Source organism: Limanda limanda, chromosome 15 (assembly GCF_963576545.1).
Source record: "Limanda limanda chromosome 15, fLimLim1.1, whole genome shotgun sequence".
NCBI classification, from domain to species: Eukaryota; Metazoa; Chordata; class Actinopteri; order Pleuronectiformes; family Pleuronectidae; genus Limanda; species Limanda limanda.
In genome coordinates this window covers 9,840,191-9,856,006 of record NC_083650.1, presented here as the reverse complement: position 1 = coordinate 9,856,006, position 15,816 = coordinate 9,840,191, and the positions used below count along the sequence as shown (strand labels likewise).

Sequence of the window (15,816 nt, the reverse complement as noted above, 5' to 3'; positions counted from 1 at the left end):
TTATACATTGTCACAATATATGTAAACATAATTCTCTACATGCAACATCTGTAAAGGTGCATGTACTGCAAATTACATTATCAGATACTTAATTGGAAGTTAATTCAAACTATTTCCACCATTCTCTTTGTAATTGGGATTTTTATTATCCTTTTCATTATTTCGATAGCATAGTATAGTATTTCTATAGTAGTTATAGTATTAGTAGTATATAGTATTGTAGTCCAACCCCAACCATTCTTGCTCTCACTTCACGACTAATTTATCCTACTAATGTTCTTTTTCTCCTTCCATTTAGCAATTCCATCAAGCTGGTTAACCTGTGCTCCATCTTCATCAGCACATGGCTTACAGCTGCAGGATTCATACATTTGGTAAGTGGACAGATGTGAAGGCCTAGTGGGGTCCAGTGATTAATGGGCCGGAGAGAAAGGTCACTGACGGGTCCAACAACACCGGGGCACCTGGTGCTTTTAACAGTCTCCTTCAATTGGAAGAAACGATGTTGGGATGCACTGTCCCAACTTCTAAACCCCTTATACAGATTATTGTAACTTAAATTAATGGTATTTGACTGTAGCTATTTCTGATCTGATAAAAGTGCTCTGTTTATTCCAAATACAAAATCTGTCTACTTTACTCTGTGGGCCTCATTAGAAAACTTTTATATATAGTTATTAGTATAATAACTGAATAAAAAGTCGATAAATCATGACCAAAAGTCAGAGGGCAAACAACAAAGTGAGTGGCTGAGCATTCGCCCATATTGTGCAGGTCAGCAACAACTGAGGGTAAAACAGAGCAGGTCATCCACTAATTGGAAGGTCAGTGGTTTGATCCGGCTCCAGTCCAAGTTCACTGAGATACTGAACCCAAAACTGCCCCTAATGATGCAGCAGCAGCAGTATGTGTGTCTGTGTATTCTAGAGAAGCCCTAGGCACTGAAAAAGTTCTGTATGAACATATGTGTGAGGATTAATGTGTCCTGCAGTGCAAAGTGCTACATAAATACAGGACAATTTACCATTTCACGTGAGAAATAAATAACTTGTATTTTCACAGAGATTAATCCCCAGACTCCATTATGTTAATCATCCTACATATTATGCAACAATTTGTGACGTTGGGGATTTATATGAAAGATTAATTCAACATTATTAGTAAAATCAAAAAACACAGAATGGCTGTCCTGGCCAGATTAACTTCTATTTGGGCTTTCAAACTAGAAAGTCAAAACAAGATACTTATTTAACTAGAATGGCAGCGCATACCTCGACCCCGCACACGCTCATAGATATCAGTTCAGTAAATTTGCCAGATTTTTTTTCATCAAGAACCATGAATTATTCCCTGGGAAAATGCAAAAAATTCCTTATATCACATCTTGACCCAAACCAAGTTTTCCACCTTCCAGTCTTATGAAAATTAATTTATTAGTATTTTTGTAATCTTGCTTCCAAACAAACAAACAAACAAACATAACTTCATGGAAGGAGGGAATTTAAACTAGAAGATAATTCTAAAAATATTGTGTGTTAAGTGTTTTAAAATATGTTTTCTGTACACACAGTTAACAAGTTGTGTATTTGTAGCTCTGCTCCAGCATTAAACTGTTTTAACCACTAGATGGTAGCATAAGCTCAATATATAATACTATACAGAGCTCATACTCAGATTAGTGCATGAGCACATCAAGCTGGTTTTAATCAGACTGGACGAAATAGTTTCTTTTCATTGCAAAAAAAACTATGTTTACAAATCAGCGTTCGGAGTCAAATCTAATTATCTTTCTCTCCCTCTGCGATTTCCATTTCAGGTGGAAAACTCAGGGGATCCTTGGGAAAACTTCCAAAATTCCCAGTCACTTTCCTATTGGGAATGTGTCTACTTGCTGATGGTAACCATGTCGACGGTTGGCTACGGGGACGTCTATGCAAAAACAACCTTGGGGCGTCTGTTCATGGTCTTCTTCATCCTCGGTGGTTTGGTAAAATCCAGCTTTTTTCTTTCTCCCCTTCCCCCCCTTTCCCCTCCTCCTAAACCCTGTCCCCTGTTCCCCTTTATCCCCCAAAGTGATACATATTAGCAAGGGAATGAAAAGTTACATTTAATACTTGTACTATTAAGTGTATATTCTAGCTTTGTTTGAGTTATAAACTGTTAGAACTATGCTGCCTGTACCAGTTATTTATTTTGTCACAGTTGTAACCCTCTGTTCAGCCTTCTGTATCTTGTCTTCTGTAGTCACAGTACTATGTGCTCCTTCGTCCCCCTCCCCTCACGTTTCTTCCCCGCATACCTTCGATTAGAGTATAAGCTTCTCTGTCTGATAATGTTGTTACTGTTCTCTTAAAAGCAGTTGCGGTTTCAGGACACCCCTCCTCCTGTGTCTCTTCCCACAATTCCAACAAACACAGGGGCAGGGAGATGAAGCTTAGGCCAGCCTGACTGTTACCATAGCAACAGCAGTCTCCCACTCCCTCCCTCCCTCCCTCCTTCCTCTCACCTTCCTCAGATCTGTCGGGCCGCCACCATTAGAGTTACTCGCACACGAGCGCGGTGCACACACCTGTGAGCACTCACACACACACCTGCACACACTCGCATACCAAATATCCTGTCTCCTCCATCTTCTCTCGCAAAAAAGAAAAGAAATGGAGGATCCAGCCAAATCGCAGTCACCGCATTCGGCCATTACCGCTCGGCACTGATGACCTGCAGCTGCGCGGACGTGCACCGTGTCGTGGCCATGGTGATAGGTTGTGTGTTTTCCTCGGCATTGAGAGCTCTGGAAGTCTTTAGGCTCGTACCTCAAGCTGCTTCCTATCAACAGCAGCGGCTGAATAATGACTCCAGGCTGCAGATCCTTCCAGGCCCGGAATCATTTCAAGCCCACGTCATTTTACATTATCCCCCCCCCAGCTAACGTATAGGTAAACTCTGCGAGCATGAGATAAGTGCGTATTTACAACGGGATGTCTTTTTTTTTTTATCGGAGATGTAAGCGTAGATGAGCAGTGTCAGCGAGCGCCTCCCGTTGTTAGTCGGGTAGAACTTAACCGCGCCCCCACCCACCCCCCTGTCCTGTCCTGCGTGAAATGGCTGTGAACCTTTGCAAAACGCATCCAGCTCATTTTCCAGCCCAAACAAAACCAAAATGAGTCTTAATGTGTTTTGCAGCTGCGGACCATCAGGTGGGCCTATTCAAATCAACCTGCCACATCCTCTGTGTTTGTTGGACAAAACATGGCACATAGGTTTTTTATTTAACTCTCCCTCAGCTCTCAAACGTCTGCTGTCCGGAAAGGTTGCGGGTGCTATCGCAGACTGAGCTCTCATCAGCTGTGACCAAATTTCTCGCCCACCGACTAAATCTCCTGCTAAACTGGGGCTATTTTTTTTCTCAACAGCTAAATTATAAAAATTGCTATATTTGAAAGTCTCTCTCATTCATGGGAAGTTCAGCAAGCCTCTACAGACAATGAGAGAGTTTTTCTTTCATTTCAATAGCAGATTAATAATCTTCTCCCCCTCAGTAAATCTGGACTCATGCACCAGTTCTCTCCACTCTCCACTCTGTGGCGTAGTAGTCTCTTTTTTAGTCTCTTCTTCTGTCTCCTATCTTCTCCTTAGGCCATGTTTGCCAGCTACGTCCCTGAAATCATAGAGTTAATAGGAAACCGCAAGAAATATGGTGGTTCCTATAGTGCGGTTAATGGGAGAAAGTAAGTATTCCAGATGGTTCTGCTGTTTTTCTGTGTGCGGTAGAACCCTCTCTGCATGCCTTTTTCTTTTTTCTGTTCCATGCATGTAGGCCATGTTTGCTCGCTACGTGCCAGAAATTGCTGCTCTCATCCTTAATCGGAAGAAATACGGAGGGAGTTATAACTCGACACGAGGCAGAAAGTAAGTTGAAATCCAGACAAGGTGTGGTTGTGTGACTCAAGTGCGCCCCCCCCCCCCTCTGAAGTTTTATAGACATGGGGGGTTAGTTAACTTGATTATTCTTTAGAGCAGTTACATTAAAGTCACACAGCGTGACTGGAGACCTTGGCCATCAGGACACACATGTCCATGCCCCCCTTAATCTCTCTCACTCTCACTCTCACTCTCACTCTCACTCTCTCTGTCTTCGTCTTTTTCTTCTTCTTCTTTCTCTACTACCTTTTTTCTACATCTGTCTCTCTCTGTCCTTGTGTGCCGTTCATCTTCTTCCTTTTCCTCCTTGAAACATCCCGTGTTGCGCTTTAATTTGGACAATAGAGCTTTCATGACTAACTACACTTTAGACTTGCAGAATACTAAACTGTGGTGCTCCTGTGCAATATATCTGTGCCCAGTGTCTTGTCCCATTCCTGCCATTTATACAGTTTTGCCTATATGGATGAATTAGGATATTAATCCATTCAAATGAAAGAAAATAGTCATGAAACCCCTACTATCCGCTTTTAGGATTTTTTTTCCACAAGAAAATAGATTTAAACATCTGCAAGTGCATTATTATTGGTGGTCTTTTAAAGTATCATCAATCTCAATGAGCATTGCAGGATACAATTTTTTTTCTTGATTGGTTTTGTTTTTGCACGTTTTAAGAAATGACTTCTCCTCAGCTGCATCATTCTGGCATGTTCTCTACGACCTGCTGTCTTGCCGCTTTTTTCGTCCATGTGCGAAAAAGGCGTCTTCCTGTCATCTGTCACCGCTCGCCCCATCGCATCATCAATGCCTGACATGACTCTGGCCCTGATCTTCAGTCAGCTCCCACACCCTGAATGCTGGATGCCTCCCTCCCATTGGAGGCTCTCAATTGTTTTTGGCTTGCTTTGTCTGCTTGGGTCCTGGTGCTCGCCTGTTCTCCTGCTTATGTGCTGGTGGTGGTGGTGGTGGAGGTGGAGTGCTTCTCCGGAGGCTCCCGTGATTTATGTACCGTGTGTGTGTCGTTGGCCTCTCACAGCAGAGGCTCCAGTGCACTGTGAAGTGTGTGTGACTCTGTACTGTTTGTACCAGGATGACCACAGTACTCATTGTGCAGTACTGTTCTCTCCCCCCCCCCCCGTGGCTCAAACCTTACTGATTCTCAGCACACAGATTTATTTTAAAATCCAAATGTGGTGTTTCCAGAGCAGGGAGGGCCGACTCTTTCTTTTCCCCCTTTTCTTCTCCTTTCTTTTTTGTCTCTGGCACTATTACTCTGCTGTCTTCTCCTCCTCACTCTTTCTCGTTTCCAATCATCGGTTTCGGCATTCCTCGGGAGTCAGCAGTGGAGCGAGGCATTCGGAAAAAAAGCCTTTGTTCGATAATGTTTGCCTGTCACTGGGATAAGATTGATGAAATGTTATGTTTGGCCGGTCGTCTCAGCCCAGACTGGCGGATGGGTGTTGAGAGAAACCCTTGTCAAAACCCGAGGATAGTTTCTCCCCCGCACTTTATTTTCTCCTTCCATCTCTTTTTCTGGTCAGACCTTCAGTGCGAGTCTATCGTAACAATCAGAGGATACCCGCCGAACACATGGGATTAGACCGGCACCAGGCTCTTTGCATAATCACTTAGATAAATGCATGTAAACATATAAAGAGTATGTGTTTACATGGATCGGACCTGACGCGGAGAAAAAAAACCCGGTTTGTCATGTGGGTTTCGTTCGGTGCATTATCATTAAGCAGCTGTCATCACACAAAAAAGTCTATCAGGGAAATGAGATTAGGAGATTACAAGCATCCAACTGATTACAGAGCTCCTAAACAATGAGGTCACGGTGCACTGTGAAGTGTTTTAAAACGCAGCCCTCATTTGATCTCCCTGCCTGGCTTCTGTCATTCGAAACAGGCCTCGAAGGTTATTTGGAAGTGAGAGGGACTCATTGGATCCATGCTGGATTTCTGTTTGATGCTAGCGCTGCGTACAGTCCTCTGTGCAGTGTAGCGCACATCCGCGAGCGCGTGCAGTGACAGCTCTCAGCCCGCGCCCGTACGCCCGATATAATAATGACAACTGTTGCATTCTGTTGGCGCCCGCTGCACTCGGGGCTCTGTGGTTTCCATTATGGCTCTATGGTTTGCATTACCGCCGACTTCAGCAGAGGGGTTGGCACGGAAACGGGCCTCAACCCTGGCTGAACTCTGACACGCACCTTTGAACGTCCTCGCAGCTCGAGGCGTGCAGACCCAGAGACTCCCACACTGGTGGGCGCAAACAAAACGCCCTCTCTAATGTAATGGTGGAAGTGGGAAACTACAAAATTACACATGGCCTGACTTATTCTCCACATTGATTAGAGGAGATGAGATTTCTCTCAATGCCGACAGACAAAATCAAATAGGAACTAGCAACACTCTGACGACGAGAGCCCGTTTCAACACTGGCCGAAGGATTAGAGCAGTATGAAGTCCGTGACCTCTGTTGCTGATGTTTGAGCTCTTTGTTTGTACATTTTGTGTTTGGTGCATTCCCTGTATACTGCATGTCTTTGTGTGCACGCTCTGTGATTCCCTTTTGCATTGTACGTGATTGTGTGCATCTCTTTTTTTGATGTTTTTGGTTGTCGGGTGTGGTTTTCTTGTGTTGAAAAAAATCGTAGCTCTAGTTGTGCTCTATTTTTTTGTTTTCCTAGTTGTTTCCATGGCTTAAAGTGCACTTAACATTCAGGTCGACCAGAGGGGAGGTATTTTGTTTGTGATGAAATGGTTGAATTATCTGTGATATCCTTGTCTTATATCCTATTTTAACTAGCCAAGTGTTAAATTAGATGCTACTGTTGGCTCGCAGAAGCCTCTGAGGAGGGAGGCCAGCTTTTAAGTGTAGCACAATATCACAATATTTCTGTTTTAGGCTCAAATTAGCGGTATGTTCAGGGGAAGGATTAATACTTTTTGATAAATGAGGTAGAAAGTTTTGTTTTGCTGATAAATCACATTTACAGGGTCAAACACAGCACCACATTTCTCTATGGCAGTGTGTGTGTGTGTGTGTGTGTGTGTGTGTGTGTGTGTGTGTGTGTGTGTGTGTGTGTGTGTGTGTGTGTGTTTACCTGTGTACATGAATTTACACATTTAAGTTTGTGCTTTGGTGTGTTTGCGCCTGACATTCATAACTGAATGTTGAACCCTCACAAGCCGAATACTAGCCCTGCGTAAATCTGCACCCTTGGTGACGGGCATCTGGACACGGAGAGAATAGGAAAACGTGACTGATGTTTTTCGAAATGAGGGCCATCTTGAGCCAAACACTGCCGGCTGCCCGCAGACATCTCAGCTCATCAGCTTGTAAGACCACACGGGCCAACCGTGCAATCACGGCTGCTCGTTAGCTTCTCTTAAAGGACCGAGGCGACATCTGCGAAGAGCATTATGTCCCTGCAACATCCACAATCTGCCATTCCTTCAATATGTCACAGCGCTCTGCCAAGTCCACTTCAGCTCAGCCCGACCCGGTCCATCTGGTGCAGGAGAGGAGAGCGCTCAGTGATCTGGACGATGGTTTTCATCTGACAGAAATATCTCTGTTTCCCCTTAAACCTGCCAGACTGAGTCAGATTTCAGTGAAGCTCTTTACAATTTTAGACGTCGACTGTTGTAGGTTAATGTGTAGGCCAGAGAGTCCTTCTTGTATGTAGCGGCATGATAATATGTTGAGGGAAACCTGTCAAAACAAATCTAGTTCGATGATAAGAACTGGAACGTTGAACAAATATGACCACAGTATATGTTTTTTCTCATCTCGAGAGAGTAACGTAATACCCATAGTGCAAAGCCGTCCAGTGCCCGGGCACTCAGAACTGAAGTGGTCCAATTGTCTCCTGGCAAATCCTTGGAAGTAGTGGATAAGGCCATTGTCATTACACAGATTGCCTTACAGGTCTCCGTAGGCTAATTAGGATGTGTGCCGAGCGTCCACACTAATCAACAGCAGTGTACGGCTGGTTTCTGCTGTTTGGATTTCTCTTATAGGGCTTTGGCAATAAGTCTTAGTGACATTTAACTGCAAAGGGGTAGTTCAGCTGACCACAGTGATAACAAAGCACATACTGCAGAGTGTCTTAAATCTAATAGATTAGTGTCATTAAAAAGCGTATAATACCCATGTTGTGGTTGTATACATATACTTATAGTGCTATTAGTATTCTTTTCCAAATGTTTGTCACACTACTACTTTATTTAAGCATAACCCTAGGGTGCCCTCAAAGGGTCAAAGTGAGATTTATTTTGAGGATTAGTTTTGCCTTCCCTTGCAATAAGTTTTGAGCTCTTTTACTTTACTTCGCAATATTTTTGCAACAACCCAACCTCGAACCCAGATATCAATTCCAAATTTTTGTCCGAGACCAGCCTGGCCTAGTGACTCCCAACGAGCTCAGTTCAGGTATCTACACTATGATACGTAGCCAATTTCCACTATACGATGAAGGATGCTCGGTACTCTGGCTCAATAGGTGTGGTTATATCATTAATGAAAGTAAACTTAAACTAATTCTTAGATGTAGAGGTTTCTAGAGATTCTATCGATTCATTCAGATCCAGTTCCTGTACAACTGCGTGGATACATATGATCGCACATATAGATATACACCTATACTTGAATGGCGTTGTTGCATAATGGGAACAAAACATATTCAAGAGAATTTGAAACTTATTGCAGGGAAAGCAAAACTAATCCTCAAAAAAAGTCTCCATGTATGACCCTTCGCGGCTCTGTATAAAAGTTCTCCATTCAAATATTAAATGAATAAGATAGCCAAAGTTAGACAGCATAACTTTATCCACTTTCATGAGTTGAAGCAAATTCTCTCCGCTGTGGGACATTAAAACTTAATATGTATTATTCAGAGGAGCCACAAGTTTGAATGCGGAGACAGTTAAGAATATTAATACGACTTGGACTGTGACCAAACTGCCTCAAACTTATTAAAATGAGCCTCGTATTCGATATAACCGTGAAGCAACCTTTGAACCTGCTCTGTCCCACAGTGCAGTCAGAGGACAGACAGGGACAAACGCAGTCTAATCTAACCTCGTGCTTCCGTACTGTTGTAATCAGCCCTGTCCACAGAACCCTCCACTGCACAGAGCCCGGCCAGCGAGCTGTCAAATCCTCTGAGGTCCTGTTTAGAATTTGTGTGAACCACAGGCCTCCGAATCACTTTGAAAGTTTCAAGTAATGTTCTGTATAACAGCGCAGGCATATTGATGTGCATGTCTTTGTCAACATCCATTCAGCTCACAGAGGGGCGGTTTGGCCGAAGGGACAGTTTTTATATTGAGAACGGATGACAGTCCAACCACTGTGGGCTGTGTGATTATATCTGAGATTTTCTAAAGTGGTTCCGAGTTGAGTGTTTGATTGCACTTGTCTTGCAGAATTTAACCACTTTCATTACATGGGGGAAAATATTCACTTATATGGCAAAAAAGATATAATTCACTTACTCTTTTGCTTTGAAACAACATTTCTTGACATGTATATAGATTTCTTTTTTTCAGTCTGCATTTGAGGTGGATGTTAGAGTGCTTGGGTTTAAATGATTATCTTTGGGAGACATGCCAGTGTCTGCAGTGATTAATGTTGCCCACTCAAGATGATTTCTTCCCCCCCTTCCAGGCACATTGTGGTGTGTGGTCATATTACCCTCGAAAGTGTCTCCAACTTCCTCAAAGACTTCCTACACAAGGACAGGGATGATGTGAATGTTGAAATAGTTTTTCTTCATAAGTAAGTTAACTTTCTTTTCCTCACCACGTGTAGGTTAGCACTTAGCACAATGCTTGAAACACAGTGGACCTGTGTGCGTGAGGTATCCATACGTGCACTAACTCCTCTGCTCCTTCCTCTGTGTGCTAGTATTTCCCCTAATCTTGAGCTGGAAGCCTTGTTCAAACGGCATTTTACCCAAGTCGAGTTCTACCAGGGATCTGTTCTCAACCCTCACGATTTGGCCCGTGTGAAGGTACAGTCGACGACGGGACACGTCAATGAAAACAAAGTATCTTTATAGACAACTTTGCTTGAACTTAAGTGTAAATTAAAAAGGAAAGAATAGGAATTGAATTGTTATTGAGAGTACATTGAAACCATACAAATCATAGGGCCATCAACACGTTTTTGGCTTTAGTGGCGCCTTCATGTCTTTCATATTTATATACAGTCTGTGGTGCAGAGGGACAGAGATGAGATATCTGCATCTCTGTTTCAGTTTTATTTGTATTTCTTAAACAAAAAGTCATATTAAAATAGAAGAAAAGAAAAAGATGAAGTTTGTTTATACTGGTCAATGTTAAATCCACAGATTTATTGGATTTTATGGGAGAAAGCCACAGTTTGATAGAACCACTGTGTGCACGTTAATAAATACTGACACGTAGTATAATGTTAACATGTTTGTTTCTAGATCGAGTCAGCAGATGCCTGTTTGATCCTGGCCAATAAATACTGCGCAGATCCTGATGCAGAAGACGCCTCAAACATCATGAGGTACTGAATCGTCTGGACTGAGAGGAAGTCCTGGAAACTGACCAGATATGATGTTACATAATCGCTGTTCCATGTGTTTGTCTGGTTTTCGTCTAGGGTCATTTCAATCAAGAATTACCATCCCAAGATCAGAATAATCACGCAGATGCTCCAGTATCACAACAAGGTAAGATGTGCTGGTGTCATGTGAGATGGCGTTTCACTGCATCCTGACTGTTCTCTGTCCTTCCACGAGTGGAGGAAGGTTCATGGCAGCAGATAAACCACCATAACAGCTGCTCTCTGCATTTAAGTAGATGGTTTCATCGTTTAGTTTTTAATTACATCACATGCATGACACATAATCTCTGAAAGGTCAACTCCATTTGCTCACACACTCATGACTCATGACGGATCGTAATACATTATCCTCAGTTTTTTAAGTGATTCAATAACTAGATAGACACTTAACAAAAAGCTGCAGGGGCTACACTCAGTTGGGTGATGTTGTTATGGAGCATCTTTTGACAAATTGCTTATTTAAGGTTTTCAATATAAATACTTAGACGATACAAATGATAGCGTAAGCAAACTGTAAAAATCCAATACAATAGTATTATTGACATACAACATTGCTTTACAGTGATTTAAAGGAAGGGATCATCTGGGCTACATCCACAATTACCTGCTTGTTCACTTATTCACTACTCCACTGATGAATACTTATTTCATAAGTGGGCAGAGATTTTGAACTTACTTATGGTCATTTTCAACACTAACAGCTTTGACAGCACAGTCCATCCAACACCATTATAAAACCACCAACAAATTATTTTCTTACGAATCCCCAAACAGAAAAATACCAGATCTTGTAGCATTAAAGAAAGTGGAAAAAATATTCTAGGACCCGCACCAAAATTGAATTGCCTCTTCCCTGTCTCATTCTTCATCCTTCATCCTTCCACCAGGTTAAATGATAATCTGCCACAACAGACAAACAAACAAACAGAGATAATTAGCTAAATGTTTGAACTGATCCTTGAAGAAATGTGAATCACCGGAGAAGTTTTTCTGCGTCTTGTGACCTCCTCTGTCCTTATCATGTGATGAAGGCCCATCTGCTGAACATTCCGAGCTGGAACTGGAAGGAGGGTGACGATGCAATCTGCTTGGCGGAGCTGAAGGCAGGCTTCATTGCCCAGAGCTGTTTAGCTCAGGGCCTCTCCACCATGCTGGCCAACTTGTTCTCGATGAGGTCCTTCATTGAGGTAATGCAGAGGACGAGAGATTAACTCGCCTGGCTGCGGTCACTCCCTCTGAGCAGACTGATGTAATGTGGATGATTGAATCCTCACGTTGCATTTTTGTAAATGAGATGATTTATTCTGGGATTGGAGGTGAAGTTAACATAAATTGATACAGTAAGTTCTCTGCTGACAGATGGATCAGATCCATCACACACACACACGCACACACACACACACACACACACATGCACACACACACTCCCCGGGAAGTCTTGACATCTGTGTCCAGAGAAAAGACTTCCATTAGAGTGTTTTCCGTCATCCTGGCACATCATATTTTACTGTGACATTTCATGTGGAATCTGTTCAGTGTTTCTGTGGCTCAGTATTGAAGAGGTGCTTGCTTCTATCAAAGAACGGTTCTCATGTCATAAAGATGATGGATCAGTTTATAATGACCAGGCTGAGGTTGTGGCGGGGGGGAACATCTGCAGACCACATTGGACTGCTGCTGGAAGGAAAACACTGTTTTGTGGCTTCTTTCGTTTTTCTTCCTTTCTTTTTTAGCTTCATCTGTGACATTTCCCTGCTTGTACTTCTTTATTTTGTTGTCAGATCGAGGAGGACACATGGCAAAAGTATTATCTTGAAGGCGTGGCGAATGAGATGTACACAGAGTATTTGTCCAGTGCCTTTGTGGGCCTCTCGTTCCCCACTATCTGTGAGTAAGTATCACTCTGTACCCACTCAGCAAGCCTACTGTCAATGGTAGGTAGCCCACATAAAGAGAAAGGATCTGTGTGGATGTGAGGATGTGGATTTCACAGGTTTTTCCAAACACATCAGTCGTCTGCCTATAATCTGCTCTGCTCTAATGAGTTCACGTGTTTTACAGGCTGTGTTACGTGAAACTGAAGCTGTTACTCATTGCCATCGAATACAAGTCGGAGCAAAGAGAAAGCAGGTTAGTATGTCGTATCCTATTCCCCTGTGGCCACAGTGAAAACTACTGATCATTTTCTCTTAATAATATGTCTGATATTTTCTTTCCCCAAATCCTCTTTGCAGCTCTGATCACAGCTGATATTAGTTTAAATGAAACTTGCTGATATGATTTAATGTTACGGTTAATCTTTATTTTCTAATACATCGAATAAATAATGTTTTACTTTATGAAGCTGCAATTTTGGTTTTAATTTAAAATTAAATTTAATATGGATTTTAGATGGTTTCATTTGAGTCCAGTATTTCATGGGAAAGTAGCAAAATATCCAGATAATTTCATGGGAAATTTGCTGATATCAGACCTCACAGGCCTGAAGGAATAAATGTAAAAGATTTGGCTAAAATAAAGTTTTAGTATACTGGATCAACACAACATCCAAACACCTTATTGTCAGTTAAGAGATACAGTCACATCTAAGTCACCGATCTGCGTCACTATGTTTCACTGATTCTACTTTGTCCTTGTGCAGTCTGGATATTATAACCACTAACTCTACTAACTCAACAATATGAAGTGTTATTTACTCATTAAACTCAATTGCCAAACCCCCACCAACCCTCCCCCACTCATACGTGCCAAAGTTGCCCAGCAAATTAAGGTCATTCTGATTTTTGGTTCATATTACATTATATACTAGAATGTAAAATGTACACTTGAAAATATCAAAATGGCCAACACTTGCCACCACATTAGAATTTTACCTTTACACTTTAGTGTTAGAAATGAAGTTGTTTAATTCGTCCAAGTTAGTCAAAAGGGAATCTAAAATATACTTTGATGGTATACATTTCCTTATATCTAAAGCTTTTAGAAAAAATGTTTTCCCACATTTTCATCATGCCCTTATCAAAAGTTAACCACAGTCATTTTTAGGTACAAGGAGCTCAACATTAGACCAGCATGACACACGCAGCCACATGGAGGCGGACCAACAAAATAGTCCCAAAAAACATTTAAAAACATTTAATTTTCCTCTTCGCCTGTGTTCATGATAACTGTTTGATTTGAGATTTCTTCTTGTTGTTTGCAGAAGCCGAAAGCGGTATGCCCTCTACCTTATCTAACTTCCAAAGTTCCACCACTTTAAAGCTTCCGACTTTGGGAGTCCCCCCCCCCCCCCCCAAGGATATTCCCCCACACACTCTCACTCAGGCCTCTCTTTTTTTCTAACTCTCTTTTATGGTGTCCCTTGTGCTTAATGCACTAACTTCTTTGCAGGCAGAGGGAGGATAGAATAAATTGGACGTGTTTGTAGAAGTGCTGTTTCTTTGTCTTTGCTGTCGTCAGTGTACCGAGGCCCAACGCTCACCCTCTCCATATCTACCTCTTATTTGATCTTTGGATCTTTTCAGTTTTTGTCCTTTTACCAGTCCCCCTGCTTAGTTTATTTCTCTCACTTTCAGTTATTTTTTTTTCCCCAGTGTTGCTCCGTTTCTTACCCGGCTGTACTTTAGCTTTGCCCGAGCTAATTATTCCACTCATGGTGTTTTGAAATCATCGCCTGAACCGTCCTTCATGGTTCTGTGACTCCAGATCATTGAGGAGTTTATATACTCACACACCTCACACCTCAGATGTGGTGTTAATAAACGCTGATAATCTTCTGTTCTACAATTTTGTATTTATTCCTGAAATAAACTGACTGACTTTCTGCCATTGCTTTAGGCAGTGGTCTTTTTCCTCCTGGTTTTATTACACCAGCAGCACCTTCACCCACCTTTGTTTTCTCCCTATCACTTCACACACTAGGAAACATGGAGCTTTTGAGTTTGGATAGCTCTAAGTTCATCCAAGGCGAAATTAATTAACCACAGGCTACAATGTTCACAAGTGCCCCGCATTTCACTTTTGCATTCCACCACCCTCTCATGTTGTCATTGCTATATGTATCTCCATCTGTGCATGTACGTGTGTCTGCGTCTGTGTGTGTTTGTGTGTGTTTGTGTGTGTTTATATGTGTTTATGTGTGTTTGTGTGTGTGCGGCTACCCTGACAGGGAGAGAGTGAACGTGGGAATGTGTGTGTTAGTTTCCTGTGTATTTTTGTACATCTCAGCCACCCTGTCCAGTCATACTCGTGCGTCTATCGAGTAGATGTTCTTAAGTGAGGTCACTTCCTGTCAGTTTGGTGTTTGAGAAACAATCCAACTGCACAGAAGTTACTGCAACCGTCTGCATCTACGTACCCGTCCCTATACCTGTACTGCAGTATGCATCTCTTTGTGATTATCGTCCTCTTCATGCTGTTTGGTAACTGCATGCTCTGACACGGTCACACACAGTGTTCGATGCTTGCCTTGTTGCTCACAATATGAGGTTTTGATGCTTTTTTTTTTTTTAAAGCTTCGACTCACCAGTTCGCACCCGACTGAAGAGAAATGTCTGGGATAGATTCACCTGTAAAATCTCAGATTTGGGCAGCAATGTTTGTGGAACTGTCTTGATCTATTTCTTTCATTTCTTTTGACTAAAGCGCATGCCAGGCTCACTGCCTGTTGACTTCTCTGGGGGCTATTAAATCTGAGCGAATGTTACATGCTATTTTACTTTTTGCAGTGTGGAAAGACAAATCTGATCTGCATGACTGGTGCAATTTGATCACACCTCCTGAATGTGTATGGATTCAATTGCTCCCTTAATATTTGTGTTTGTTTTCTCCAGTGAAACCTGTTTTCAGGGCCCAGAGGAAAGTAGCTGCTGCCCTGAGACTAAACAGATACCGCATCAATAGGCTAGATCAATATATAAATCAAATAAATAAATTGATATTTATAATACAAAGATTCAGTTCAAGATCCTTCCAACATTGAACCATGAGATAAAAGTATTATCACAAAAATAGAGCAAAAGCAAAAATGAAGAATTAAATGTCCATCAGCTTTCCCCTGGGCTCTTATTCTGAAGGAGTGTGACCTTTTAAAAGAGTTGTGGGTTCAGTGTCTTGGTTTCTTAGTTCACACTCACATCATTGATGATTGTTGCCCACAGGTAACCATTAATGACCAGTGTGTGTGTGTGCGTGTGTGAGCGTAAGCGTACAGTATGTGTGGTCTACTCTTTGTCTCAGTCTAATTAATGGGGAATGATACAGCCAGTCGCTTAAAGTGCTTGGGTAGTAAAT

General features: G+C 42.1%; 1 protein-coding gene across 1 annotated transcript in view; it reads left to right on the top strand.

Annotated features, from left to right (window-relative positions):
- The window catches only part of kcnma1a (potassium large conductance calcium-activated channel, subfamily M, alpha member 1a), a 137,553-nt gene that overhangs the window by 85,073 nt on the left and 36,664 nt on the right, over positions 1-15,816 (top strand). The window contains exons 7-17 of the mRNA XM_061087402.1: positions 299-374; positions 1,817-1,987; positions 3,634-3,725; positions 9,595-9,705; positions 9,835-9,940; positions 10,382-10,464; positions 10,561-10,630; positions 11,556-11,711; positions 12,306-12,415; positions 12,586-12,654; positions 13,727-13,738. Coding sequence (XP_060943385.1) covers positions 299-374; positions 1,817-1,987; positions 3,634-3,725; positions 9,595-9,705; positions 9,835-9,940; positions 10,382-10,464; positions 10,561-10,630; positions 11,556-11,711; positions 12,306-12,415; positions 12,586-12,654; positions 13,727-13,738 — 1,056 coding nt within the window. The remainder of the gene's footprint in view (positions 1-298; positions 375-1,816; positions 1,988-3,633; positions 3,726-9,594; positions 9,706-9,834; positions 9,941-10,381; positions 10,465-10,560; positions 10,631-11,555; positions 11,712-12,305; positions 12,416-12,585; positions 12,655-13,726; positions 13,739-15,816) is intronic.